The 27,842-nt window shown below is 40.3% G+C and overlaps 1 protein-coding gene across 2 annotated transcripts; it reads left to right on the top strand.

Annotated features, from left to right (window-relative positions):
• The first annotated feature begins 408 nt into the window (after positions 1-408).
• Positions 409-27,355, top strand: cep162 (centrosomal protein 162). Of its 2 annotated transcripts, none has more exons than XM_054621434.1 (29): positions 409-472; positions 1,486-1,587; positions 2,209-2,326; positions 7,023-7,163; positions 7,832-8,009; positions 9,676-9,761; positions 9,854-9,924; positions 10,982-11,012; positions 11,485-11,559; positions 12,339-12,545; positions 13,474-13,555; positions 14,552-14,828; positions 14,981-15,212; positions 15,522-15,667; positions 16,064-16,198; positions 16,383-16,514; positions 17,413-17,525; positions 17,714-17,813; positions 18,133-18,259; positions 18,399-18,562; positions 20,675-20,779; positions 20,893-21,129; positions 21,967-22,188; positions 22,394-22,694; positions 23,221-23,353; positions 23,438-23,579; positions 23,666-23,764; positions 24,417-24,551; positions 26,301-27,355. In XM_054621434.1, exons 2-29 carry the CDS (start codon positions 1,528-1,530, stop codon positions 26,475-26,477), a joined length of 4,026 nt encoding a protein of 1,341 aa, XP_054477409.1. In that variant the 5' UTR covers positions 409-472; positions 1,486-1,527; the 3' UTR covers positions 26,478-27,355. The 2 variants fall into 2 exon arrangements, with proteins under 2 accessions (XP_054477409.1, XP_054477407.1); XM_054621432.1 differs by having other exon boundaries at positions 15,519-15,667.
• The last annotated feature ends 487 nt before the right edge of the window (positions 27,356-27,842 follow it).

Genomic DNA, 27,842 nt, shown 5'->3' with positions numbered 1-27,842 from the left:
ACTGTTGCTGATTAATTTCTTGTTGATTGACTTGCCGATTAATCGAGTAATTGTTTCAGCTTTAAAGAATGTCACATCATCTTTAAACGTAATTTAAAAGTACAGCAATAAATGCATTTAAATGTTTGAACAACACTTTAAGGCAGGAGAGAGGAAGACAAAATACAAAAAACAAAAGTGGTGGTCAAGTATTTTCCGTGTTTCGCATCAGAGTTCTACCTGTACAGAAGTACATGGCGTCCACATATTTTTGACCATATTATTACCACAAACATTTCCCAACTTAGCCGTCAGTCCATTGGTTATCATTTCTTATGACGTATTTGTTTTTAGCCAATCGGGTTAGTTTCGTCACCCGGGTGCTGTTGCGGGAACTGACGGACACTCAAACCAGCTAACCAAGCCGGAGAAAGTCCCAATCAACAAGTGTTCAGTTGAGAGGACAGAGACCTACCAAAATCGAGTCTTTTATGTGAGTTGTCGAAGCAAGACTAAAACAGGCACGCTAATGAACGTGTAGTGTGTATAGCGTAAATCCATTCAGTTAGACTCTTCTAGCCAGCTAACGTTACTAGCTAATCTAAGGAGATAAAGTGCTTAGCTACCGCTAGCTCCATCAATTGTGCTGAAAAACACCGGAAGTGAGGTAAAACTTGCTTCAAAATAATAATGCCCCCCTGGCTCTCGCTCTATTAATCTTTAGTTTGTTATGAAAGATTCGGCATAAGATGTTGTAGCAAGCAGCATTTAACATCTGTAAAATGTCCCCTTTTTTTTTTTACCAGTTGTTTATGCGATCGCCAGAGTAGTCCTGGTGCTTATTTGTGTATTGCATGTTTATTGACAAAGGAAATAATAACTTGAAATATTTGATTACAGTGCTTGCTTAGCCTGTTATTTACATTCACAAATACCGTCCATAAGATATAGGCATATCTTATCCAATTAAAGCCATTTATGCCACTCGTAATATAACGTATTTATAAAAGCTTTGTAAATATCTTAATTCCTTAAATTAATTTCTGAATGAATGAAAACAAGCAGTAACACTTATAATTGAAATTGAATTAGTTTGAACTGTTTTCGCAACACTTCTGATGAATGCTGTCTAAGGGATTTCTGTTTTTCTTGTCTGGATTAGAACCGGGTGATATTTAATACATAAAGCCTAAATCTTTTCACAAAGTCATAAAGTTGTGGCAATATTTTACAGTATTTAATCTTCACTTAAAATAAGTCGGGAGGGTAGGTGTTCTCTCCAGTTATTTACTCCAAATGAATATCTGCACCAAATAGGCCTACTGATTATCTTTCTCATTGATTGCCAGTATTTTGTGTTGTTATTCACAAAGAAAAGAACAGAGCGATACACATGATCACATTGGACATTTAAGTCTTTACTTATGTCATAAAGTTTGTTTAAAAAAAAAAATGCTACACACATGAGGTGTAATTTCTTTCCCTAATTTTTTTTGTCTTTGTCAGTTGTCTGGGTTCCTATTGGCTGATGGAGTGGACAGTATTACGATGTCTCACAGACTGACCAAGGAGGAACTTGATGAACAGTTTGAGCAGTTCATGAAGGAGGTAATGTAACATAATGTACAGGCCACTACGTTACTGTTCTTAGATTATCATGTCATGCATTTAGGGTTGCATGAATCGCACTGTATGGAAAGAGGGATTCATCTGTAAAAAATGCTTTATAAGCCTTTTTCAAACATGGTTAGGCCACTTTACTGTCTTCACCTGTCTGTTAAAGTGACGTCTTTCCGTCATTCAGACAAAAATGTTATTTATTTATTTATTCACTCAATTGTTCTAATACTTATTTAGCATTCTGTTGTTCTTCACTCCACCTGAACCATTCGTCTTCAATGATGCAAAGTGTTGACAAGTGGTTTTGTCAACAATTCTGTGAAACCCCTACTACTGTCTGAACGTAAAATTTACAGAGGCACAAAGAGGTTAGACTGGAATGAGTGACCCTGAATTCTCAACATGGCAGCTGACTGAAAGCACGTGTCATTCTGTCCGAACTCCACCTCCAGCTTTCTCACAAATTATAACACTTACTGGATGTTAACTTCTCTTCTTTAAAAGTGCTATAATCCTTATAGAAGAATGAGTATCAGACTTATGGTTTAATATTCACAGTCTTATCCTGATGGCCTCTCTCTGATGTGAACCTGGTTTCCTGATTTCCAGTCTGTTTCAGATGACTCTGACAAGCATTCCGGTGCTAAAAGCATTCAGAAAGCAGCACAGAAAGCAGCAGTGCCTTGGTGGCAAGATGAAGAACCCAGCGGTGGAGGAACAGGGAAAGGTAATAATGAGGAGAGGATTCTCCATGAAATAACACCCATCATGCTGGACATGTTAGTCTGGCACTCTTCCAGAATGACAATGTGTCTGTGGCTGCAGTTTTGTCAGCGTTTGAGCTCTGCCGTCCAGGGAGGAAGCTAAAGGGGATTTGGGCATATGTTATGGGATTTTATAACGGCAATTATTAGCTTGCACTAATCAAGTGCCCATAAAGTCTGTAATGGAAAAACCAAATGGAGGTCACTGGCTCACAGGGGAATATCTGAGAGAGGAGGAGACAGAATGGCATTATAATTCCTCTTCTATGCTGCTATACATAAGGTACAATTGGTATTCAGACGTATAATCTACCTCAGTTTATTCAATACTTTATGCACTATGGATTGGATGAATGTGAATATGGACTGGGCTGAATCGACATATACATGTAGCGGGACTATTTATTATGATAATTATAGTGTAGTTAAATGTTAAATGTCTACATCCCAAATGTGAAAACATATTTTCTCAAACAGCTTCTAACTCCGAGAGATGTGTTTTACATGAGCATGCTATTCTCTGCCAAAGTTAGTACACTAGTCTTTCACATAAGAGATTTTATTTGACTGTTTTTGTCTTGGCTCTTCTCACTGGTTTGAAGTGGGTTGGACTCAGATGGAAAAGGGTGATGTCACACCCTTCTATCTTCCAGTCAGGATTAAACCACGCTTGAATCAGAATGTGATGTGTTTTTTGTTACCTGGGTTCAGAACTTTGAATCCACCCACTCCACTTAGTTGACAGTTTTGTCTGATATCTGAAAAGGATGTTTGGTTAATGTCAATCCACACTCAGTCCTGATGAAGCAGACTTTGATTGTTTTCATTGGCTCTAAAGGGAAAATTCTGCACTTTATTTGTGGATGTCCAATAAGTAGTCCTTAAATGGTAAATGTAGTTTGTTGAAGCAACAAATTCCTCAGTGTGTGCTGTATTGACCCAGAAAACAGATTTTTCCTGCTCACAGAGCTGTGCCGGCAGTGCCTACATTTACCAGGATGAATTGCGCGCAAGCTTCCGTCCGACATCGCCTCTTCGCACTCCCTCTCTCCACTGCATCTCTTCAGCCATATACTCTGTCTCGAATCATACGGCTGAATATCCAAGTCAGCAAAAACTATTTAAAATGTATCCTCGTCCATAACATCCTCTGCACTTATATTTTTGGACGCCAGCTCCGCTGTTTGCAATACAAGTGAAGTCAAAGAATAAGTTCTGTTTTTGATCAGCATCTAGAGCATGGCGCCCCCTGGCTTCCCAGAAAATCCAAGATGAAACAACAGCCTGTAGTTCTTCCTCGACTCTTACTAAGTCACATCAAATGGCAGCGCTTGATGCAGGAACAACAAAAGATTTTGCAGCAGGTAAACGGGAACAGGTTTTCTCAGTTGATATAGCACGCACTGAGGAATGTATTGCTTCAATTGACTACATTTACCATCAACACTTATTGGACATGCACATTCAATGTGGCAAATGTCTCTTTGAATATCAAAATGAGAATGCTGCTGTTGCACCAGCTTTTTGCTTGTTCAAATAAAGCTTAGTTTGAATGTAGTGTGGGAGGTTCACTGTAACTTGGAAAAAGCTGGTTGTACCATAGAAGTTAGTTTCATTTAAGAGTAAAGATGTAACTTAAGATCTATCCTCCTCCAGGAGCTAATTGCCAGTTACAACATACACTTGTAATGACACTGACATGCATGTCCACTATTGTGCTTTACAATTACCATTTCTTGGAATTGTGTAATTTGATGCTGTATTCAGGTAAGATGCGGATTACTGATAACTGATTGTTGATGTTATTATTAGAACTGAAAGCATTAGTTAATTGATGGATATGCAGCTTTCTTCAAATTGTATTGATAGTCAATTGAATATATTTGAGTTTTGGATTGTTGGTCGAACAAAACAAGCTATCAAAAAATATCACCTTGCACTACTTTTTGATAAATAAATAAAATAATTAATAACTTAAAATAATCTGCAGATTAGTCAATATGTCTATTGTTTGGTATTGAATACAGCCTCATAAAGCCACTGGGGGCTTAGACTTGTTTAAAGCTATTCTGGCTGGTTAGCTCAGGTCGAAGTTTCCAATAGAAACAAAAGTGTATTCTTTTTTTTTTGTACATGCTTGTGTCTCCATCCTACTCATCGACATTACCTTCCTCTCTCTGTCCTGCTCTAAACTTCTGACTGATCTCTCATGACTGTCCCTCCTCGTCCAGTTCCAAGCATGGTGCTTCCAAAAGGCTGTTTTCTTTCTGCTTCTCTCATAACACCGTCCTGTCAGCCTGGCTCAGCGGATATTAGGAACTTTCTTTCCCTGAACTCTCCTCTTTATGTTCAGCAAGCAGTGGAACACACGTGTCCAGCAGCTTGTGTGTGGATCCTGCAGAGTAAAGAGTTATTTACTCTATTTGGTCTTTAAGGGTGCTTTCACAAACCAACATTTAATCTGTTTTAATCAATTTCTGGTGCCGTTCAACCCCTGGTGTGGTAAATTAGGGCAGTAGGGAACGCAGTAATCTTACTGAGGTGCAGACTAAAACAACCGGTCGGAGACCGCTTGCCTGAGGTGGTCTCAGACCATTCCAAGCAAATTTTGCAATTTCTGCAATTCCCTGCACAGAAGCTTTCAAGACCTAAATTAATTTGCTTCTTCTGACCCGCCCCTCAGCAAATTATGTTTTTATCAGGGCGGCTTTAATGCATGCACTGTGAAAATAAACCAGATTAAACTCTGATTCCGTATAGCCAAACAGACTATTGCTTGTGAAAGCGACCTGTAAGGTTATTCAAAAATGTTGGTTACCAGTAACCTTATAAAAGCAATATAAGACCCATTTGAGTCTTAATTAGTCCTTGGGAAGTGTTGCCCTTTGTGAGATATTGTAACATAGCATCTAGTCATCAAATATCCCTCACTGCTACTATGTAACAAGGAAAAATATGCAATTCTGTAGAATAGTGTGTGTTCATTTCACAGCTTTGTATTTGTCTGTTTTGAAAAGCTGTCCCTTTTTCTGTTTACGCTCTTTCCCAAGCAGACATGGCCAAAAGCAGATTTATCAAAGCCAATAAGTCTGAGACTGAGAGCAGCAACGGTGAGCGCATCACTATGGAGAGCGTAGCGATCTTTTAGACCACGTTAGGGCGGGCTTACTGTGAAGACAGGTCGCTGCCAAACTGAAGTAAAATAAGATTAATCCAGTCCACCCAGATGACTGTGTCAAATAAATGGGCTAAAGAGGAAGGGGAGCCCCCCCCCCCTTCTTTTTCTATTCCTTCTGTGAAACTGTTAATATTTGCCTTTTTATTAATGGACAGCACTCTGTTGTAAAATCACAATTGATGGCAGGGGATTTTTAAATAAAAGCTGGCCAGTGTGTGTAGATGAATGTAAACAAAGCCTGGTGTAGTTTAGATGTCACATTCTTATAGCTATTCCAGATTTAATTTGACAGTGCACCAACATTATTTCCTCTTTTTTTCTTCCTCCTGTCTGAAGTCGTCAGCTCGGAGCCCTTTTATAAACCAGTCCCCAAAGCTCGCTGCAAAGCTCTTGGTAAACCGGTTCAGTTGGGAACAACCCACAAAGATACAGTCTCTGAGGTTTCCCAAACCGTGGAGAGACACAGAACTCCGTCTGATGGCTCTGACAGTGTGAGCAGTGAAAGCCTCTCGTGTGTGTCAGATGAGAGGAGCCCTGATGAGACACTCTCTGATGACACTTCACCAGCCAGCACTGATAGTCATTCCCAGGGGGACAGTGACGATGGTAACTTCAACTCAAACCCTCAAACCCTCTGGTAGCAGAGCACTAGTCCCTCAGCAGTAGAGTGATGGATATCACTAGCACCACTAGTTCTGTTGTGTTTTTGTCTTTGTGTCCATTCATCTTTTAGTTTTCATTTTGTATGTTAAAGTTTTTCTACCTGCCACATGAAACTAAAAGTCTTGTATGTCTTCTTACCGATGCATTAGATATATCTATTACATAGGAGGTTATTTGTAAAATATTTTGATAAACTAGTAATTTCCTTTACCTTCCTTTTAACTTAAATGTTTCCAATTTAACTTTAGAATTTTTTTTGTATTACTATAAGAACTGAACAGGTAGTGGACAGTGGGTGGCAATACGGGGCCATGCGTATTAGTAGTACACAGTGTGTGTCCTCCAGCCATCTTAACATAATGAGGGCACATAAATTGTGACATTTATCATCATCTAGCATGTGGTATATTAAGGATGACCAAAAAGCCTCATGCAGGAAAAAGAAAGACAAACATCTAGTAAGTTGTGTCTTCACTGACAGATGAGCAGAAGTGGGTACAGAAAGGAGAGGAAGGATATTCATTCTGTGAAAATGTCCTAATTATTCACACACTGTTTCTGGTTATATAGACCTTTGTCAGCCATCACGGCTTGAGTCAAACACAGATTCATCCAGGTTCCATCAACTTGTACTCACAATCAGTCCTCACCTGCAGCTGGATGTCCTCAGTGTTGAACGACAGTTGACACAAGAGGAATAGAGGCTCTAGAATAATTACCTTTTAAGAATAATAAATAGATTATCTACCTACTTTCAGGTATTAGTCCTAATCTCTGAATAAGGTTGACTCATGCTTCTCTATGACCCTTTCCTCCAGGACTGCTGGGATCTGGGAAGACTTTCAGGAAGTCTTTGAGGAAGTCTGTTCAACAGGAGGAAGAGGATCCAGGAGATGCTGGTTTGAAGGAAGCTGGGCTGAAAGCAGTTGATATCAGCAGAGACGGTATTGAGCTAGAGGGTGAGTCATGGTGGTAGCTGTGGCCGGCAGCATTATGTTTTTGGTTTCTACGTCAGTCTGTCAGTTCTTTTCACGTTAAAGCAATATCTCAGGAACTTCTTGAGGGAATTTCTTCAAACCACACAAATGTCCAACTACACTCAAGGATGATCAAAGGTCAAGATCACTGTTAGCTCACATTCGTTCCATTCTTGCGATGTCTGTGGGAACACCTTTAGTGAACTTTTTTTTAAATGTGGCGTAATCGCCCACTTATACTCAGAGATGAACTGATTTGATTTTAAGGTCAAAGGTCACCGCGTCCTCACGTCCACCCCATTCTCCTGAATGGGATTTCTCAGGAACTTCTTGAGGGAATTTCTGTGAGTTTGGGACAAATGTCCACCTGGACACCTGGATGAACTGATAATAACTAGGGGGTCAAAAAAAAAAAGAGAATTCATATGCTAATTATGACTATTTCACACAAATGTCTAACAGGGTAAAATTATGAAGTGATGACATTTTGGACAGACATGGACGTAAACTGCAACATGACTGATTTGTGGAGGCATACAATCATTCTAGATTTGAAAGGTTTTTTTTAGAAAAACAGACATCTGCAGCTGCCCAACCTTTTCCATAATGTTTCATTGTAGAAGAGTCACACTTGTGCTCTCTTTGTGCAGACTCAGTGATGGTAGCAGCTGCTAACACGACCGCTATCGGCTTGGACACTATAGAGGAAGAGGAGGAGAAAGCCAGGTTCTTTGCCCAACTAGAGGCAGGAGCTCCATCAGCTATAGATTACTCCAAGCTGAACCGAGAGCTGGGCTCAACCAGTTCTGCCATCGCTACTATCCTCAGGTATGTATGCAGCCATGCTGTTATATTACACCCTCTAAGCACTGAAGGACAGAAGTAGTCTGAACAGATCAATCCTGAAGGTGTCACTCGATGCTCTTTTGTTACAGACAATAACACACACACAATGGAAGATGTTTTGGTGCCAACACAATATTTTGGTTTCCTAGACTAAACATGATTGAAATCAGCACAAACTTGCTGTGAATGGCTTGTTTCAACTTGATGAATGTACACGCGTTGTTTTTTTTGTTTTTTTAAATCTGATCATTAACTTCACACCTTTTAATTACTTTAAATGACCACCTATTCTGCCATTAATCAGAAGGAATACAAACCGTATTTCAAATCACAGAGCTTCAAGTCCTGCTTTCTTGCAAAAATATATCATAATGGCACTATAATTAGTGGTATTACTGCAGCTGTCAACCCTTTGTCATTGTATACTAAGACAGAAAGTAGTGAATGACAAAAAAAACATCTTGTTAAAGGGAAACTTTTTTTGATTTTCAACCAGCTTTGTAATCGTTGCAATGCGGGTGGTATGTGCAAATGGTTGATGTTCTGCAAAGATACAGAGAACGGTTGAAAGTCAACATAGTTCTCCTTTTATTTAAAGAAGTTCATGACTTAGATGTGAGGTGGTCGAGGGGATTAAACAGTCATGGAGATTTATGAGAGAATACACTCTATTATAGGTGGTGTTACACTGTTCATCTGAGGATGTTTACCTGCGAAGACCTGTATAAAGATTCTGGGGAAGCTGTTGGAGTGGGAGAAATTTCCTGGCGACTACTGAGTTGCAAAGGTTGATGGGTTGCAAATTGTAAGCCCGTTCCATCATAGACTGGTTTTGTATGTATTAATCGTAATTTCAAAAACAAACAACATATTGTATATTCTCTGAGAGCATTGCGTAGCCTATGAATAGAGATGCAGAGGCCTAGATGTAATAAATACACTGAATATAATTGAATAATGGTTTACATGCAGAGTGCACTTGTAAAAATAATCTCAGTTTACAACTAGTTTTATAAGAAAGATTCCCCAATCAACAAAATGAAACGCTGCAACAAGAGAGTAGTTACAACAATATCTCGGTGTCTCTATTTCTACCAACTTTTTCTTGTTGAGGAAAATAAGTATATTGACACAGTCGTGTTTAACATTGGAGTGCAGCCTATGGTCATAATCAATCCAACGGCTGGAAACACTAAGGCTGTATCCAATGTATTTTTTTATTTAATTGAAGCTTTGATGAGGTTTACGAATGTAGCTTAGGATAAGTGAAAAATAAAGTATATAACCAGAAGTATGCAAGGCAGGATCTAAAGTTCTATTTCAGTCTGGATGGTTTGGGTTGACTAGACGAATCTTGTTTAACTTTGATGATTAAATGCTGTTATGAAAACTATGTTTAATTTCTGAGGTTCGGGGTAGATATTTTACGACACTCCTCCCTCGATGATATTAACTTTGTCTGAATGGGGCTTTATTAGCAGTTCATCAGCCCTTACCAGGTGTGCTGGAAGTTATCCCAGTGGAATTGCATACTTGCAGACCTCATGCTTACTTCTGGAGTCTTGGATACAGAGTCTTTGCTGCTGTTCTGCCCTTGAAGATCAAGGTTGTGACTGTAATGTAATGAGAATGAATATTGTCCCTCCAGGAGAGTTGAGGAAGTGGTGGAGCAGAGTGATGATGATGATGATGAAAGGAAGGCCAGAGTCCCAGAGACGGTCAGAGAGTCTCCAGGTAAGACTAGTAAACGTTGGTAACCCTCTCTTTCTGTTTCCTTTATCTCTGTCTGTTTTGTGTGATTCTCAATCAGATCTTTTCTCTCTCAGCCTTTACAGGATCTCCACATTACAGTGAAGATTTTGAGGAAGAGGAGAACGGAAAAGAGCAGCTGGAGGAGGTTTGTAGTTAAAATCTATGATTTTACTCAGAAAATGTCCTTTTATAAATTAGGACTTTATGGATAAACCCAGTCCACTCACCAACTCTTTTAGAGCTATCAACTACATGACTACACGGTGATTGGCTCAGTTGTCATCATGTGACCTTAGTATGGAACCGCAGTCATGTGCCAGATGGCCGTATATTTGTGGGAAATGGTAACCCCTGTATAAAAACTTGTTGCGCGAAATGTAACAAGATAACATATTGTGTGCATTATTAATTAACTTGTTCGTTAAAGATTCTTTTTTTAAGGAAGCTGCCTTCAAACATTGCATACTTTTTAACTTTTAGTACGTACTTAAGCTGCCCTTACAAAGTACATACTGTTGTATGTAGTATGCATTCAGTTGAGACATACTACTTGGTCATAACTTTGCGTCTTGAACTTTGACCCTCTTGCCCTTATGACTGTAGCAGTCCATAGCTGTCAATGAGCTGTCATCAGACTGCAAAATGCTTGCATACTGCAAAATGTGCCACTATGCAGTAGAACATCCTGGTATTTTCAGCAAATAGCATTCTATGTATTGGGACATGTTAAGTCCTGTAAGTCGCTTTGGATAAAAGCGTCTGCTAAATGACTGTAATGTAATGTAATGTAATGTAAAGTCTTTTTTCTGGCATACTAATATGATAGTTTGGGTATTGGACTGCACCAATAATCTCAGCTGTATCTTCATAGTTCTAGTGTGCCGACCCCAGGGGAGGGCTGAGGTGTAAACTAAAAAATAAGTTGTCCGTCTTGTTACAGAGGAAGTAAACACAGTTTAAAGATAATCGCTGATAAGGATATATTCTATACACAACAAAAATGACACAAGGGAAATAAAAAAATCCACATTCGATGATTAGCTGCCGTACTTCCTCAAGATGAAAAGAGTTTACCTGCTGTTAACATGCTTTATATTCACTGGATGGTATCAGAGCAGCAAACAGGGTCAATATAATTGGTGATGACATTAATGAGACATCTTGCTACATGATTCAGTAATTCATTTTTTTCTTTTTTTCAGAAGTCCAAAATCTCTCTTATTCTTGCCAAAGGTAAGATAAAAAGACTTGGTGTTTCACTGAGGTCATGTGTGGGTGTTTGGAGGAATACAATCTTACAGTCAAAGAGAAAGTGGAATTGGGTTTGTCAGTCTCAGAAGCCTGAGACAAACAAGCCGTACACAGCACTAACACATTTAAGTAATGAAGACATAATAATACTAATAATCAATGTTAATGTGTAATCTTATTCAAATGTCTCAAGTTCCACGTTCTCTATTATTATGTGACCAATAATTACAGAGAAGCAGTCGTTAGCAATGAAAATCTCAGATCTCAGGCTCCCTTTAACGGTGCTCATTAAATGTGCTCATTAGTGTTGTTTGAAATTACAGACTGCCTACTCAAACTATATATTAGTGCTTTACTGCTATACTAAACTGCTATAGTGGGTTGTTACCATGAATAACGATATGTTTTGACAGCCAATCTGAAAAGACAAACTTTAACTGTACTTTTGTCTCAGTTTCTCTCCATGATTCCCTGGATGACACAGGGGGAGAAGACAGAAAAAAGGACGCAGCAGGGCCACTGGACAGAGGTAACACTAACTAATAGGGACAAGTAAGGATGAACAGAGTCCACGAGCCTAAAACAAAACACGCACCAGACTGTATGATGCAGTCTGGAAGTTAACAAGATTATTTTGTTTCATGGAATTTGCATTTTATATATAACAATAAATATTCCAAATGTGCAGAGAACAAGCTTTATTTAAGGGCAGCCAGTGTCATACTATTGCCCATTTTTGAAATGTATTGCTCCATTCATTATCACGATTGGTTCACAATGGATCTTTAATGCCATCTCATCCTTTTGGAAAAAAGTAGCATACTCATTCTTGAAGATTCTAGATCTAGAGCAACCAGATAGATACATATTAATGAGCAGACTGACTGTTACAAATTAATAATATATATATATATATATATATAAGTGTTCCATTTTTTTTAATTAAATATTGAGATAAATATCATTCTTTAGACATTTCAGTCTTAGAAAATCATAGCTTACATTCTGATGAAGTGTTTCCTCCTTCAAACAGCAAACTGTATGTATTTTCGTACAATAAATCACATAGCTTCCTTTGTTTCTTATTAGTCAAATCCAAGACCTCACCATTCATTTTAAGATATATGTAATTTTTCAGCATTAAAATGACTAGACCTATGTTATATATTTTGTTGTGTTGTGTGATTTCATTATCCCATAATTATGATTGAGAGACCACTAGCGGCAGAAAATGACAACTTGTGTGATTTAAGTTTTATCTTGCATTGTATTTTGTATCAGAGTACTCTAAACTAGTTTTCTGTACAGGCCAGTCGTATGTTCAGAGTGGAGCCTCAGACATGGAGGCTCTTCATGAGGCCTACAGACAGATCCATGTCGTGGAAGATTCAGATGACCATCGTCACCATCATTCATCTCTGGAAGGGAGGGGGAGGATCAGCAGACCTGTGTCTCCATCCTCCCCTCCTCAACATGCCACACAGACTCTTCAGCCGGCTTCTACCAACGACTCAGGTCAGACACCAACAACATACATTCCTACATTGGGGAGGATTTCATAACCAGAGCAGAGTGTCTGGGGGTTCTCCCCCAAAATAATATTAGAGTTTCAGAGTGTCTGTTTCCTGCATTCTTGTAACTTTTAAAGAATGAAAATAATAAAATAATAACAACATTGCAACAGCATTCTTATGTTAAATACTTTTTATTTCACTTTTATATCTCAGGAAGAAAAAAAATAATTTGGCCCTCTAACATGAACTTTGCTTAAATCTCTAAACTTATATTCATTAGTTTAACTTTTTAATTTTTCCCCCTATGCTTGAGTATTTCTTTCTCTTAGTATGCCTACTCTCCATTTCTGTCTCTGTCGCTCCCTCACTGGAGGCTCCTTACAGACATAAGGTGTCACCGGCAGCACTGCGCTCTGAACGCATTATTTCTAATCTACTGCCGCGCCGAGCGAAGACCAACTTTGGACACTGCGCACTGTAATGTGGGGGGCGGAGCTCAAACCGCGTTGTGGAGCGAGCAGATCTGTTCCTTCAGGAAAAAACATAGCTGTATTGTTGTCATGCTAAAATTTGTCATGAAAGGAGCAAAAACATGAGAATTGTGAAACCTTGAGAGGGCAATGAATAACAGGAGTCTCTGAAGAAAATCGTGAGAGTTTGCAAGTGTGACTACCAAACAGTAAAGAGTATTTGGGGAATGGTGGACTCCGTCTGTCTGTCTGTCTGTCTGTCTGTAGGATTCACTGGTCTAACTGGAGGAATGATGCCTCTACAAGGGGCTGATTACTTTGTAAGCGACAACCAGTGTATCCTTTACAACTCTCAGTGGAATTGAGTGAAACATTCAGGCAGTCCTTTTCACTGGTAGATACTGTATGATCATAATAGGACTCAAGTATGTTGAATCAACATTTTGTTCATGTATCTAGAGTTCCCCACTGCAGAAGAGTTGATGAGACCCATCCGACCAGAGGAGGACCACATCAGAGGCTTCACCCTCCAGCCTGCCAGGTGAGGACTCTACTAGGAATTGTGCAAAACGAAGACTTCCCAAAACGGTTCTGTACATGTTATGAACATGTAAAAACAGTATTGATGGTAGAGCATGCATAGAAATAAAACTGTAATCCAGTTCAGACAGAGTTGTCAACTGAACTAATATCACTTTCAAATGAAGCTTTGAATGTCTGTCTTCATATTTTATGACCCTAAAAAAAAAAATCCTCAAAAAATGTGACACAATTTGAATTAAGTGATTCATCAGACTAAATGAGCTAGTCTTTTTTTTTTTTTTTTTAAATCATTTAATCCAACTTCTTTAAATAATATAACTTTATACAGGTGCATCATTTGCATGTGAGGAGTGGAAGAGCAAACTGTGTAACACACCAGCAAATATGAAATGAAGCAGAATATTTATTTAAATAAAAGCATGTTGTGAATTTTGGAAATTATTACATCTATCTTTTCGCATCATATGTTGACTTTTGAACTTAACAACGCTCTGGAATTATTGGAAATGTTTCGGTAACAAGATTGTGAAACAATCCTATGCAGGTGCTGTGTGCGCAATACTCAGATAAATTCTTGGTCGGTCTCACTCAGGAAGCTGCCGATAACGCGATGCTCCACTTAAAAAAAAAAAAATCCTCTCTGCAAAATCCTTCCGCTCACGCTCCCCGCTCACTGCAGGTATCATGTGACTGAAGAAGATTCAATATTAATTTGTATTGGATTATTTTGGTCGACAGTTTACCAAAATATCTGATAATAATAATAAGCCTAAATCATGCTAATAATGATACCTAATAATAAGCCTACCAGTTGCTTTCTCTGTGCCCCAAGGCCTAGCCTGTGTATTTGTTTTAAACATGCAAATAACAACAATATCTTTCCATCAATCTGATATTTAATCAAGCCATATTACCGATAACAATAACAACAGTAACACAACATGTTTTTGAAACAGTTTCAGCGTGGTTATCTCTTAACATTTGCTGATTACAGTGCTATAGGACTTGAGGACCAAGAAAATACATCCCGCTTCTTGGAAAGGACTTTCCCAGATGTGACTTCTCCAGACTCACAACTGAAGCGAGCAGAAAAGCCTGACCCTGTAGCGGGGACACAGGCAGCCAGGGGGTTGACCAGCCCCCCCTCCAGCTCCCCAGACCCTCCCAATCTGACGTGGAGCATCAGACAGGAAGTAGAGAAGCTGATGCAGGATCAGAACAAATACTCTTCTTCCACGTTTTCTCAGGCTGGCAAAGCTAAGAAACAACAGGTGAGAAAACTTTTTCTCCATTTCAGGATTGCTTGGATTTGTTATCGTATCAGACGGAACACTTTGTGGATGGGATCAGATCCAATAGAGTAAAGCCTAGGCTGTAGTAGTCTGCTGTTACTGAAATAAAGTGGGCCTAATGTTTCCCCCAGGCCTCCCACGGATCCACTGTTTCTCATTCCTCTACATCTTCAGTGAGGAAACCCACCGTGGCTCCTGTGAGAGGCAGGAGAGTGGAGGGGAGGACAGCAGTGACTTCTAGATCCTCAGGGCTGAGCAGAGCTGCTGCCTCAGCCAAAACCCAGCCTTCTGTTTCCCATCCTCTGCAGCATTCACCAGAGAAAGCCAAAGTCACAAAGCGCCAAGAAAAAGAGGACCACACAGGTTACTAGTGGCACTCACACATTAAATATCAAGTAATTAAACAGCTCTGACTATTTTAGATAAAGGGATGTGTCTCTCGCTACAAAAGGTTTACACATTTATTTTTCTTTGCTTTTAATTTAACACAAAGTTTCTATCTTTTTCACGTTATTTGTTATCTTTGGAATTCATTTTCGAACTTCTGAGTCCCTTCGTGTCTTCATAATTCAGGAGCATGGTGTTGAGGTGTGCCATCAACATGTCATGTTTGGAGCTGTTTAAGATGCATAAGATGTATAAAGATGCCTTATCTGTCTGTTGGATTAGCAGAGCCTGGTCTGAAGGTGAGCGGTGAACTGGTGGCATCTGTTCAGTCCTTGGTGGCTGTCCTCCAACAGCAGATAAACACCAGCAGTCACCAAGGCGCCACAGACACACAGGAAGTCACCAGACCGACACATCATCTTCCAAATAACGTAGGAAAATACTAAATCTCCAGCTGACTTTTGAGTGTTTGAATGACATACGTTATATAATGCTAACTCAGCACAAAGTGTGTGTCCAGCTCTGTCGCCATCAGAGCAAATTAAGGAAGCATGCAATAAAACATGCAAATTATTATGAAAACATTTCAATTCAAGTCCAAATGCACAGAAAATCCCAGCAGTTTTTGATGTTTTGTTGTCTTGAATCTTCCCATTTGTAGGTGAGTAGTCTGTAGCCGCTAAGGTCTTGTTTTAGCGCTGAGCTCTTATTGATGATCCACATGACTATAGATGCAATCCAGAAGAATTAGATCTAAAATCGAAACATTCAGCTACACATACGCATTTATGAGTCATGTGATGTCAGTGTTGATGTCTGACTTCCAGAGAGAGGAGGACGGCTCTCTGGTGGAGGAGCTGAGAGTCCAGCTGGCTCACAAAGAGAGGGAGCTGCAGATGATGAAGGAAGGCGCAGAGGAGCTCAACTCACTCAGACAGCAGAACTACCTTCTGCAAAGCAAGGTGGTCAAACACTCACAGCTCAGGAACTTTCAACACAAAACATTTATACAATGCCTTGCCATCTTATTGTTGGCTGTAGACTCCTTTATTTGATTAGATGCAAATAGAAAGTCAGGACATTTGTTGTAGCAACAACGCTAGATCAAAAGTAGAAATAAGCTGTGTGGTTTTTTTCTCTCCTCAGCTGCGAAGTGCAGAAGAAGCCAGTCAGAAGAAGAGATGGGCCGAGGCCACTGACTCTGCTTCAGAGGAAAAGCTCCAGCAGATTGATAAAGAAATAAAAGAACAGGAGACGCTCATTAAAGGTTACCAGCAGGTTGGTCTCCCTGAACGCGTATCTCTAAATGTGGTCGCCTTCACTGTTCATTCCTGTCAGTGGTTAATCTGTGTGTGGTTTTCACTTGTATCTTCATTTAATCAAATCTGTTTTGGGATATTTTTTTCTGATACCCTGTAATTCAAAGCTCGTCGACTCTTAGGGTTTAGAGAAAAGTCCTTCCTGTGTTAGGGTGCCGGTATGCAGACAAAAAGACCTAACTTTACATTTAGTGTTTTCAAACCAAGAGAAATTCTCTCCCTTCGACCTAAATCGATACTAGAGTACTTCCTTGTTAAATGAATCAGGTAGTACAAGAGTTGAAGCAGCGGCTTTGTGTGTCTGACCAAGCAGCAATGGTCATCCTTGCAACCCCAAACCTTGAAAATTCTTTTAATTTTCAGAAAATACTACAATCCAACCAGGGACTTTTTGGGAGTTAATGTCTCTGGAACTTGTTAGACCTTGGTCCCTGCAGTTCAAACACAATGAATTCTTCAAAAGGTTCCTGGTCCTTGTGGAAGTTCCTGTTGATTAAAAGGGGCTTAAAAGTAAAAATGTCAATTTTCTGCTGACTACAGAGTAAGTGAGAAGGGAGAAGTGAATGTGTGGACGAGGGAGGGGATTGGGTCACAGCCTAAATGACCTTGTAGTCTGACTGAGATAATGTTACATTCCATTAGGGGTAAAACTTTCCCATTGTGCCTGCTCATTGGCCTAATTTATTCATTCTTAACATGAATGAGGGGACTGCCATCAAAAATCATAACTCATGTCTCAATCGCATGATGCAGTGCAGTTATCTTTTTTTCCATCTTTGCTTTTCTGCTTCTTTTTCCTCTTGTATTTTAAATACTTGTGCTGTTTCAGTGCAGTAAAACGAAGGTTTCTTTTACAGGAGAATGAGAAGCTGTATTTGCAGATGAAGGCTCAGCAGGCTAAGAGTAAAGCCAACGAAGAGGCCATGTTTAATGAAAACCAGAGGCTGCTGAATGAGCTGGCTTTCACCAGGTGGGTTCAGTAAAGGTGTTTGTCAGAGAGTTACCGATGTGAATACATGTTTGCTTGTGAATGTCTTTCAAGTAAGAATGTGCGTGTAAAATCAATGTTGGCCTATATATGATTTTTAGATTTATTTTTTTAAGGTAATGTATTATTAAATATTTGTATTCTGAATGGCATTTTTCCATCTTCACCAGGGAGCAGCTGAGTAAAACCTCAAGGACTGTGGGAAATGTGTGCTTAATGGATCACACACAACGCATTACAGACTTGTTAGCTCAACTTAATACATTTCAGGTAGGTACCACAGTCACTGAAACCGTTCAGAAGGGTGACCTATTCTATTCTCCAGCCCATACACTGAGAGTTAACTACAGAATGTACTAGAACTACATGTACACATTCAGATATTCTAAACTACCAACAGTGAATGAGTCATTGTCTTTCTTCTTTTTACCATACAACTTGTGAAGATTGCAATTACATCTATACAACCAAGGGTTCATTCATTCATCATTACTGAGGGCACATGTGCACATGTTGTTGTTTCTTAAGCGCTGACTTGAGTTCTGTTTCAGCCCCCTCAGTTACTAAAGAGATGTGTTTGTGTGTGCAGAGGAATGAGGCCAAGCTGTCTGAGGACTTCCACAGACTGAAGCAAGAAAAGCAGGCTCTGGAGGTCGACCTGGAGCTGATGAAGAAAGAGAGGGACCTAGCTAAAGCTCAGGCTGTGTCTGCCTCAGGTAAAACTGGATCCAGAACAGTGCCAGCATTTTAGAATATAAATCCAAAGACCAAGTTTCTTACAGACTTTTGTACTGCATATGTGTAAGCAATCTTTAGTTTAACTGACAATGTGTATCCATATTCTGAATGTGTCAGGTGACAAAACTTTTGAGATGCGGGTATTGGAGGACAAGCACAGAGAAGAAGTGGCAGCCCTGAAGAAGAAGCTGCAGTGGTTTGCTGAGAACCAGGAGCTGCTGGACAGAGATGCTTGCAGACTGAAGGCTGCTACAGCTGAGATCCACCAACTCAAAGAGCAGGTGAGGCTCTCTTACCTCTTATCGGTGTGTCCTTGGGCAAGACACTTAACCCAAAATGCTTTGCCATCAGTTTGTGAATGGGAGTGAATGCTAAGTTAGAAGATGGCTTGCATGGTAGCCACTGCCATCAGTGTATGAATGGGTGAATGATGACATGTAGTGTAAAAGCGCTCTGAGTTGTCGGAAAACTAGAAAAGCGCTATACAAGTACAGTCAATTTACCATTTACCTTCGGTATCCATCCACCATCAACTAGTCTGGATCACATCTGAAGCTCAGTTACTGGGTCAGCTTGTATAAACAGTGCAGGGTTAAAAACACAGTAAGGACTTGAAAAGCCACAAATCAGTCCGACTCAAATGGACCCCCAAAGAATGTTCCTTCAGATCCTGACAATTGTCAGAGTTAAAACAATAGACCTTTAAGAAAAAAAATATATATATTTTTAATTAAAAAAACCTTTTCGTGCACAAGACTATTACTGCTTTGTGATGTGTTCCATCATCATTGTTCTATTGTGCTAAGGACAAGTTGTCATTTTTGCAGGTTTGTGGCATAATTTGTTAGTATGGACATGCGTAGGTTTGAGTGTTTCACCACACTCCTCCATACAGATTAATAGTGACATATTAATCATAAACATTATGGATTTGAAGAACAACTTAACACCCAGTTTTAGTTTTAAATCCAACCACAAACTTAGCTCCAACTTCCCTGTGTCATATGACTTAGTTTTCATCATTACAGCTGTGTGCATTGTCAACATTACAGCATGCTTTAAACTCACACATAACTGCAGCTCTACTGTCTGTTGCATGCCCATCTCACTCTCAAACTTGTACCTACGGTCCTATTCATTCAAAATGACTGTCACACGATTTCCTCTGTGGTGGTCAGAAAGAATGTAATAGAACTCTCCACACCCTGAGAGAGGATTTCTGTTTGCATATTACTTGATACGTGGACATGACCCAGATTGGAGTGAGAGTGGTGGTGCTTTGTGTTTGGGATGTGGTGTACAGATTTAAAAAATGCTTTTGTCTGTAGGACAGAATTATAAAAAAAAGTTGGTTCAAAAAGACAAAGAACTGTTGTCATAAAGAACAGCATGGACTGCAACCAGAAATAAGTTTTTTTTTTTTCTTTAAACTGTAACAATGCTGGCTAGTTAAAGGGTTTGTAGGAGCTGTACAGTATGGGAGATTTCAAATAACTAAATAAAGAACAATGAATTGTTTTTCGATGTGACATGAATTTTCCATTCTACGTTTAAATCACAACACAGAAAACTAAGAGAAGAGGTATGATGTATTTCAGTGTTGCCCAGCAGAGGGCAGTAGAGACATTCAAATACTGAATGCAAACTTCATCAGTGTTCATGAGGCACAAGGGAGCTTTTTCTTTTTTTTAAAAGAAGACACATCATCATGCCAAGATGAAAAACAAGCAACGGTCCAAGCACAGCTTTGGAGGCAGAACCATGGGTTCCAACTCATCAATGTGGACAGTTAATGGCAGCACGACAGATGACAGAGGCTTTTGCATTAAAACAGTATCTTGGAAATATATACAACCATGTGTATCACGCAATCACAGCTAAAGTTTTTATGATAACTGAACGCTAATTTTAAGTGTGCCTGCCATGTGGGCTTGTTAGGCTGCAGCTGCTAAAAGAAAGTGACTTCTTGCAGTATCAGCAAGGGCTGAACATAAAAAATAGATTTTTCGAAATCACAATATGGCCTACTACAATTTTCAAATTCTAGGATGTGATTTGTGAAAGTCAAAATACTTTTTTAAATACAGTGTTGTGTTGCTGCAGAGATGTCCTGACCTACACATCATATTCTACAGACTATAGAAAACACCTTTGTTTGGTACAGATCCCAGCAAAATTGACACCATAATAATTTTAATGATTTTAATGAAAATGGAAAAAATGATGTAAAAATAATGATTCACTCTAATATTGCAATACATATTGCATTTGCAATATCATCCAAAAAAAAAAATGGTTCAGCTCTAGTATCAGCTATGATGTGTGACAGAAAGCCGTTTAACAGTTTTAATGCTGTTACTGTGTTGGAATTGACAGCTTGTCTCCTCTTTCAGGTAGAGAGACTGAAACTGGATGTGGGCAAAAGAAGCAGTGAGCAGCAGAGGAAGACCAAAGAGAAAACAGTGGACACCAGGAGGATGCAGGACCTTGAGCGACAGGTCTGTCACACAAACAAACAAGCTGACTTATCACACTTGTTACACTCTCTCTCCCTTCCCCCTCCACTTTATGCCTATCCATTATTTCTTAAGAGTCTTTCTGTCTTTGACAGGTGAAGGAGCTGGAGCAGATTCTAAGACGCAGAAACCCAAACTCCCTTCCTGCTCTGATCTACGCTGCAGCCGCGGCTGGCTGTCAAGAGGATTTAGCCGCCAAGCCGTCCCCACCCAGCAGGATCACCGCTCTGCTGGAGAGCAGGATCCAGCGTCTGGAGGCTGAGCTGGAGGGTCACGATGAGGAGGCCAAGCGCGGCCTGCGGGCCATGGAGCAGCAGTTCCAAAGGATCAAGGTAAAGCTAAAGTCAATACAGCTGTTATAACTGCTATATTATGTTGTCATCTCTCAGTGTCAACAATTAAAATGACCATGCAAGATCAATATAGTATTATAGTTATTGTTAAAACAGCACTTTTTAAACTGCACACATGTAACCTATGCTCAGTGAAGATGTTGTATGGGGGGGACCATAGTGAGGAAGCAGCAGCTAGGAGAATTGCAGAAGCTTGTGGCCTAAAGTCCTAAGAAGCTTCCAAGAGCCCTCCTGCAGGAGAGAAATTTAGATTTTTAAGACCTCCTGTTTTAAAAGCAAATTTTTATTCTTCGTATAATCCTTTGACATGTAAATAGTGTTTTTATCAATGAAGTAGTTGTGCCAAGTTATAAAATTCAGAGGTGCATGACACTTGCATATCCTTCACGCACAACGTGCATGCTGTGATTATGTCATTTTCTGGCGCATGCACCTAATGCTGGCTTCACTACGGCAAATCTTTTTTTGTAATCACTCTCACTGCCAGAGGGTGGAGACAAACGTTACACACTCCACCAAGACTTTTCTGCTAACTGGCCAGTCTATACTTTTCTGAATAAAACATTGCATATTACCTCAGAAAATATGTGTAAGACTAATATATATATATAATCAATTAACATCTCTTTGGTTTTACAATGAATTGCTCAAGTTGATCTCTAGTGCCTGGATTTTCTTTGTCTGAATTTTAAAACTAGATTTATGTACACCAGGGACAAACACATTGTCATAAACTGCATCAAAGTATCATGCAAAACAAACTTTGCAAATTGATTTAAGAAAGTATTAAATTGTGTGTCTGTGTGCACCGTTTAGCTCCGCTATGAGCAGCAGATCTCAGAGCTGGAGCAGCAGCTGGAACAGAAACAGCAGCTGGACGCAGCGGGGCCCGAGCAAAGGATATCTCAGCCTGGAACACTGGAGAAGGAGTTGCAGCGTGTGAAGGAAAGCCATCAGGAGAAAGAAAAATGTCTCCAGGACCAGATTGAGTCTCTACAGCAGCAGCTCAAACACACGGATGGAATAGGAGCTACCCAGGTCATTAACATGCAAAATCACCTTATCTAGTTTAGATCCACTGTTAGCTCTGTGTGGTCTGTGGAGATGTGTCGATACAAGGTGTATAGAAGAACACAACTCACAGAGATGTGAGATTCTTTGCAGACTTTGTAAGATATTGGTCTTTATATGATTATTAGGCAAATCCTAGAGGCTGAAAATGAAATCTCACTTCCCTTCACAGGCCCAACCCAGTCCAGGCCGACACCAGCGCCAAGCAGAGGCAGCATTTGGCGCCCGGATAGAGCGGCTGAACAATGACCTGGCCTCCAAGACGCGGACCGTTCAGGAGCTTTGCCGCACTGTGGAGAGACTGCAGAAGGAGAGGAGGAACCTGCTGTCTGTCCCCAACCCACGACCAGAAACCCGTTCTACAGAGACGAAGAGACAACCAGCCAAAACAATCTGTTCTGCTTCAGCAGCAGGGGAAGAAACATTTCCAGCTGCTCAGTACGAGAAGACCTACCAGCCCACCGTCTTCGCAGGTATGGATGTGGACATTTGGGCGAATACTCGATTCTGATTGGCAGCAGGATGTCCGTTGGACACTTACAAAGTAGTTCCAGTTAAACTGTCCGTTCACTGTTATGAATTAATGCGTTGGCTGCATTAAATGAAAAATACTATATTTAAAAGTCTTCTTTCCAGTGTAGTCCTTCAGTGCCTCATCCTTTGAGCACCACATGGTGGTGCCTGTAACACACAAGCTGCAAGAAGTAACTCTCTCTCTCTGAACTTAATGACACACATAGTAAGCGTTTGTCTCAAATCCCATTCGCTACTTAACTCACTACTTCAGGCTACAGCCGACAACACACATAGCCGCTCATTTGTTCATGAAAATCGGCATATTGATTTGGGGACAATGACGTGGATGAAAAGCTAGCTAGTCTTGTTGTTGAACTGTCAAAGTATATTTACTGCTGTATGTGTTTCATACTACGCCTGAGGGAGCCTCACACTTGAACAGTTGAACACTCACATCTTATTATTGCTGCATCTTTTTGACAGGCAGTCACATCTCGGAGGTGGTGCAGGAGAACGAGGTTCTGAAGCAGCGTGTGGAGCTGCTGCATCTGCAGAGTGAGCAGGAGAGGGAGGAGTTAAGATCTGAGGCTGAACAAGCCAAGGAGGAGCTGTGCAGGTCTGTATCAGTACGAACACATCAACTGATTTTTCTGCAGAGCACGGATGAGATCAGTTAGCTGAATTCTATGTTATCTGTTAGGATAAAGGAGCGCTCTGCAGAGCAGCTGTCTTCCATGAGAGCGGAGCACCTCAGGGTGCTGGACCAGCTGCGTGCAACCCATGCCCTGGAACACTCCTCCTCAAAGGTTGCTGAACTGGCCAATAAGCTCAACACTCAGGAGGTACGAGCTCGCTCACTAGTCACAACATGTCAACAGGAAGTCCTCAAAATGATGCGGTTGCTTCAACCTTTCACATTTACCTGCAGATCACAGTGAAACATTTGCAAGACCAGCTGAAAGAGGTTCAGGGATCTAAGGATGCTCTGGCAATATCCAGGACCCGAGAGGACGCTCTACAGAAGCAGGTGATGGTAGCCCGAGCCCTTTGAATGCAGAAACATTTCATTTGTTATTGATTTATAAGAATATCATGTAAAAATGCTTATTGTTTATCCTCTGGATTATTTTACCATGCAGTATTTCTTAAATGCACAAAAACATAATTTAAATATATGAAGGCACCAGATACACATCACAAGGCTCTCACAAAATGAAGACACTACATGCAACATACTTCAATGAAAGTAGATAGAGACAAAGAAAAGTGAAATGTGATGAAATGGGGATCTTGTATTAACAGCATCTTTTTAGCAGATGTAACATGAGCTAGCAATATTATTTTCCACCAGGTTCAGAGAGCCAAAGAAGAATGTCTATTGAAAATCAATATTTGGGACAATTTGGTATTTTGGTTTTGAGAATGTAAGTCAAAAGTCAGAACATGTTTCCAAAACCTACTCGCACTGTGTCTTCCAAAATGCAAAAATGGATGCCTGAGTTTCAATGCAGGGATGTACACAGCAAAATGGCATAAAATGTGTTATGGATTTTTTTCAAACAGCATATCTTTAGAAATCAATAGAGCTCAGTTTTTTATAACCAAGATAAAAAAAATGTCATTCTTTAGTTTTGTATTGTTTCCATTGTGTTAACAATAAGTCACTGCTTTGTGATCAGCTGACCAGACTGCTGAAGGAGCTGAAGGAAGCTAAAGAAGCTCAGAATCCAGAGGTGAAGCTGCTGTGTGGCCTGGAGAGGAAGATCGTCAACATGGAGCTCAGACACCAGCACAGAGAGAAGGAGCTGCAGCAGGTACAGATGATGGCACAATGAATGATTATATATCATGTTTAAATTACCTTTAGTTTTGGGGGGTTGATTTTGATTTTGTTCTCTTGAGTCACATGGAGGCATTTTACATTATAGGACCTTAAGGGAAGAAAAACTAAATGAATTTAACCCTTTAGAAGTCTCTCACATGCCTCTTGGTAAACTCTAAAATGCAATTTAAGCAATAGCTTAATTTTGTCTGGCCACTCTCCCATAAAGCCCAGCTCTGTTATGTGTACATGAGCAGATACTCTAGTCTCCTCTGTAGAGCTTTCAGGTGCCGTCAGGGTTATCTCTTTGGTCTCTTTAATGTCCTCTTAACCTGGTCCATGAGTATTGGTCCTCTCTTTGCAGGTTTATTGTGGTGCCATATTCTTTCCATTTAATCATGTAACTTCTGAAGGTAATTGGCGGCACCAGATCTTGTTTAGAGGCTTCAAAGCAAAGGGGGTGAATACATCCCCCCTTTTTAGTTTTAAATACTTTTTTTCATTTCACTTCAACTAATCTGTGTAGTTCCTTTACTTGAAATCCAAATAAAAATCTATTTTAACTCTGGGTTGTAATGCAACAAAAAAGGAAAAACATCAAAGGGTGTGAATACTTTTGCAGGGCACTGTATACGACAGTATCATTAAATTAATAGAAGCTCCACCCACAATAGGATTTGGACAGAATAGAAAAGAAAGTACACATGACCGAATCTAGACCAGCTGAGCCAAAGCTGGGAAAAACAAGCACCACTAAAGTTACTGTACTGGAACAGGACCAACAAATATATCTGATGCCTTACTGGTGACAGAGATGGCAGATGCAGATTACAGTGTCAGAGATGGACAGTGTATCGTGAGATGGCTGATGAGTTTAGTCCTGATTTACTACTAGCCCACACAATTGCTGGAGCCCCGGCGTCGGCCATCAGACCTCTGGAGCTCGTCCAGAAAGCTGCAGCTCGTCTGGTGTTCAATCGCCCCAAGTTCTCTCACACAACTTCCCTTCTCCGTTCTCTACACTGGCTCCCTGTAAGAGCTCGCACCCAGTTTAAGACTCTGGTGCTAGCCTACAGGGCAGTGAAAGGAACAGCTCCTTCCTATCTCCAGGCCATGGTCAAGCCCTACACCCCGCCCGACCACTTCGCTCTGCTGCCTCGGGGCGATTGGTTGCCCCGTCGCTCAGAGGTCCCTGCGGCCGATCCACCCGGTCACAGCTTTTTTCTGTCCTGGCCCCTCAGTGGTGGAATGAACTCCCCACTGACGTCAGGACAGCAGAGTCGCTGCCCATCTTTAGGCGCAGGCTGAAAACTGAAGTACTACCCTGAGCCTTCCTCGTAGACTTATTGCACTTGTATTAGTTGCTGCACTTACTGTATTCGTATCAGTTCGCTGCACTTATTGAATTTGTATTTGTTTACTGCACTTATCCTATTCGTAGTAGTTTGTAGCACTTATTATATTCGGATTAGTCTGTTGCAATTATTGTTTTCGTAGTAATTTGCCTCTGCACTATACTTTTGCTCTGGCTTATGCTTTGAGATGCTTGTTTAAGAAAGGAGATGCACTTATGACTTCTGGTGACTAGTAGTTCTCTTGAATACCTATGTTGAATACACTTCCTGTAAGTCGCTTTGGATAAAAGCGTCTGCTAAATGACTGTAATGTAATGTAATGTAATGTAATTGAAGACCCTGGAGAGTATTCTGAACAGAGTAACTCCCCCTCCCTCCCCCTGCAGATGATTGGGTGTTCGTGGCAGACGTTAGAGGCCGATCAGCAGTCAGAGCTGGAGAGCTGGAAGCGTCTGGCTCAGGACAAGAGCAGAGAGCTGGAGGCTTTCCGTCTGGAGCTGGACTCCATCCTGGACATCCTGAGACATCTCCAAAGACAGGGAGTGGTCCTCCCCCACTCCTAACCCCTTCAGATCAGCAGGACTTATTATTTACACATACAAATAGAAATAAGGCTTCAATATATTTTTGTTTATATTTTGTATTTGGTATCTATTTTGTATTTAAATTATTGTAACTTATTTAAGATTAAGTGAAATAAATGTCCAAACTGTGATAGAACTGACGGTGTCAACTTTTGAAGTAAGCTAATCTTAATGCACAGGATTTATTATGTAAGAAGATTTAGGGGGGTATTTATTAAGGATTTGCATTCTTCTGGACGCTAAACAGTAGGGATGGGCCAGTCTTCTTGAACTTACTGTAAAATATCACGGTTTTGGTGTTAAAAGTGACAGCGCAGCGTTCAGAGTAAGTTATTAATAACTAACAGAAACACTGCATGCAGTCGTTCACCATCTCTTTCCCCTTTTGCCACGGTGCTCCAGTCCGCCTGTCACTGCCCTTGAGTCAGTCCTGACAATAATGCTACTATAATGCATAAAGTTGCTGGTTTCCATGTTGGGCCATGCGGGTTGGCTCCCGTAACAGGTCATTTGGGTGTGGGCAATAAAAACCCTGACCCGTGCACCACTCTTAAACAGTCATATTGCTTATTCAGGGTTTGCCCCTGCCTCTGGTTTGGTTTAACGGGTAAGTGTTTTTTCATCTGGTAAAATCTGTTGTGAAATGTGTTTCATCTTAAAATTCATCTTAAGAATCACCAAAACACTGTGCCGGTTAATCAAACCTTAGGTGTGAATGGTTGTCTGTCTTGTGTCAGCCCTATAAAAAGGGTGAAGTGAGTAGGCTGGAGTTGTTTCCCTCATGTTTATGAGCTCATCTCTGGTGAAAGAGCTCTGTGGATAATAGCAGAAAACCAAATTATAAATAAAAAACAACACAGAACAATACTATACTATGACTTTTCAGGATTTTTTTCGACATACTACACAATGACTTTGTTGACATACTTTTCTATGGTTTTTGTATGACTTTGACAACATTTTTTCAAAGTACTATACTTTGACTATTTTATGACTTTTTTGACATGCCATACTGTGGCTTTATTTCAATGTCGCTATTTGGGTTGTTTTAAATGCACCGTAGACAACCTCAAAGCCTGATATTGATTATTATCTACCTTTTTGAGAGATGTGCTTGCAGCTGATCCGTACACTACACAACCCATTCGTTCCTAACTAAACCATTCATTACATTCAGTACTTCCTTACCTTTGTCCTTCCTGAATCTTTGGGGTTTCCTGTTTTATTTTGTCACTCATTTCTCCTTCTCATTCCGGACAACCTTCTGTGTTTCCCGCCCTAATCAGCTTTACCTGTTCCTAATTACCCCTCCTCCTCCCTGGATTATTTAGTCTGTGTGCTCCC

This window comes from Anoplopoma fimbria, chromosome 20, assembly GCF_027596085.1.
Source record: "Anoplopoma fimbria isolate UVic2021 breed Golden Eagle Sablefish chromosome 20, Afim_UVic_2022, whole genome shotgun sequence".
Lineage (NCBI taxonomy): Eukaryota > Metazoa > Chordata > Actinopteri > Perciformes > Anoplopomatidae > Anoplopoma > Anoplopoma fimbria.
This window is presented reverse-complemented; position numbering and strand designations above follow the sequence as displayed.

Bases quoted from the DNA above. Each gene is read 5' to 3' on its own strand.
- cep162 (XM_054621432.1), top strand. From the start codon at position 1,528: ATGTCTCACAGACTGACCAAGGAGGAACTTGATGAACAGTTTGAGCAG. The intron at 18,260-18,398 runs GTAAAACTGGAT...TGAATGTGTCAG, and splicing joins TCAGGCTGTGTCTGCCTCAG to GTGACAAAACTTTTGAGATG. The intron at 22,189-22,393 runs GTCATTAACATG...TTCCCTTCACAG, and splicing joins ATGGAATAGGAGCTACCCAG to GCCCAACCCAGTCCAGGCCG.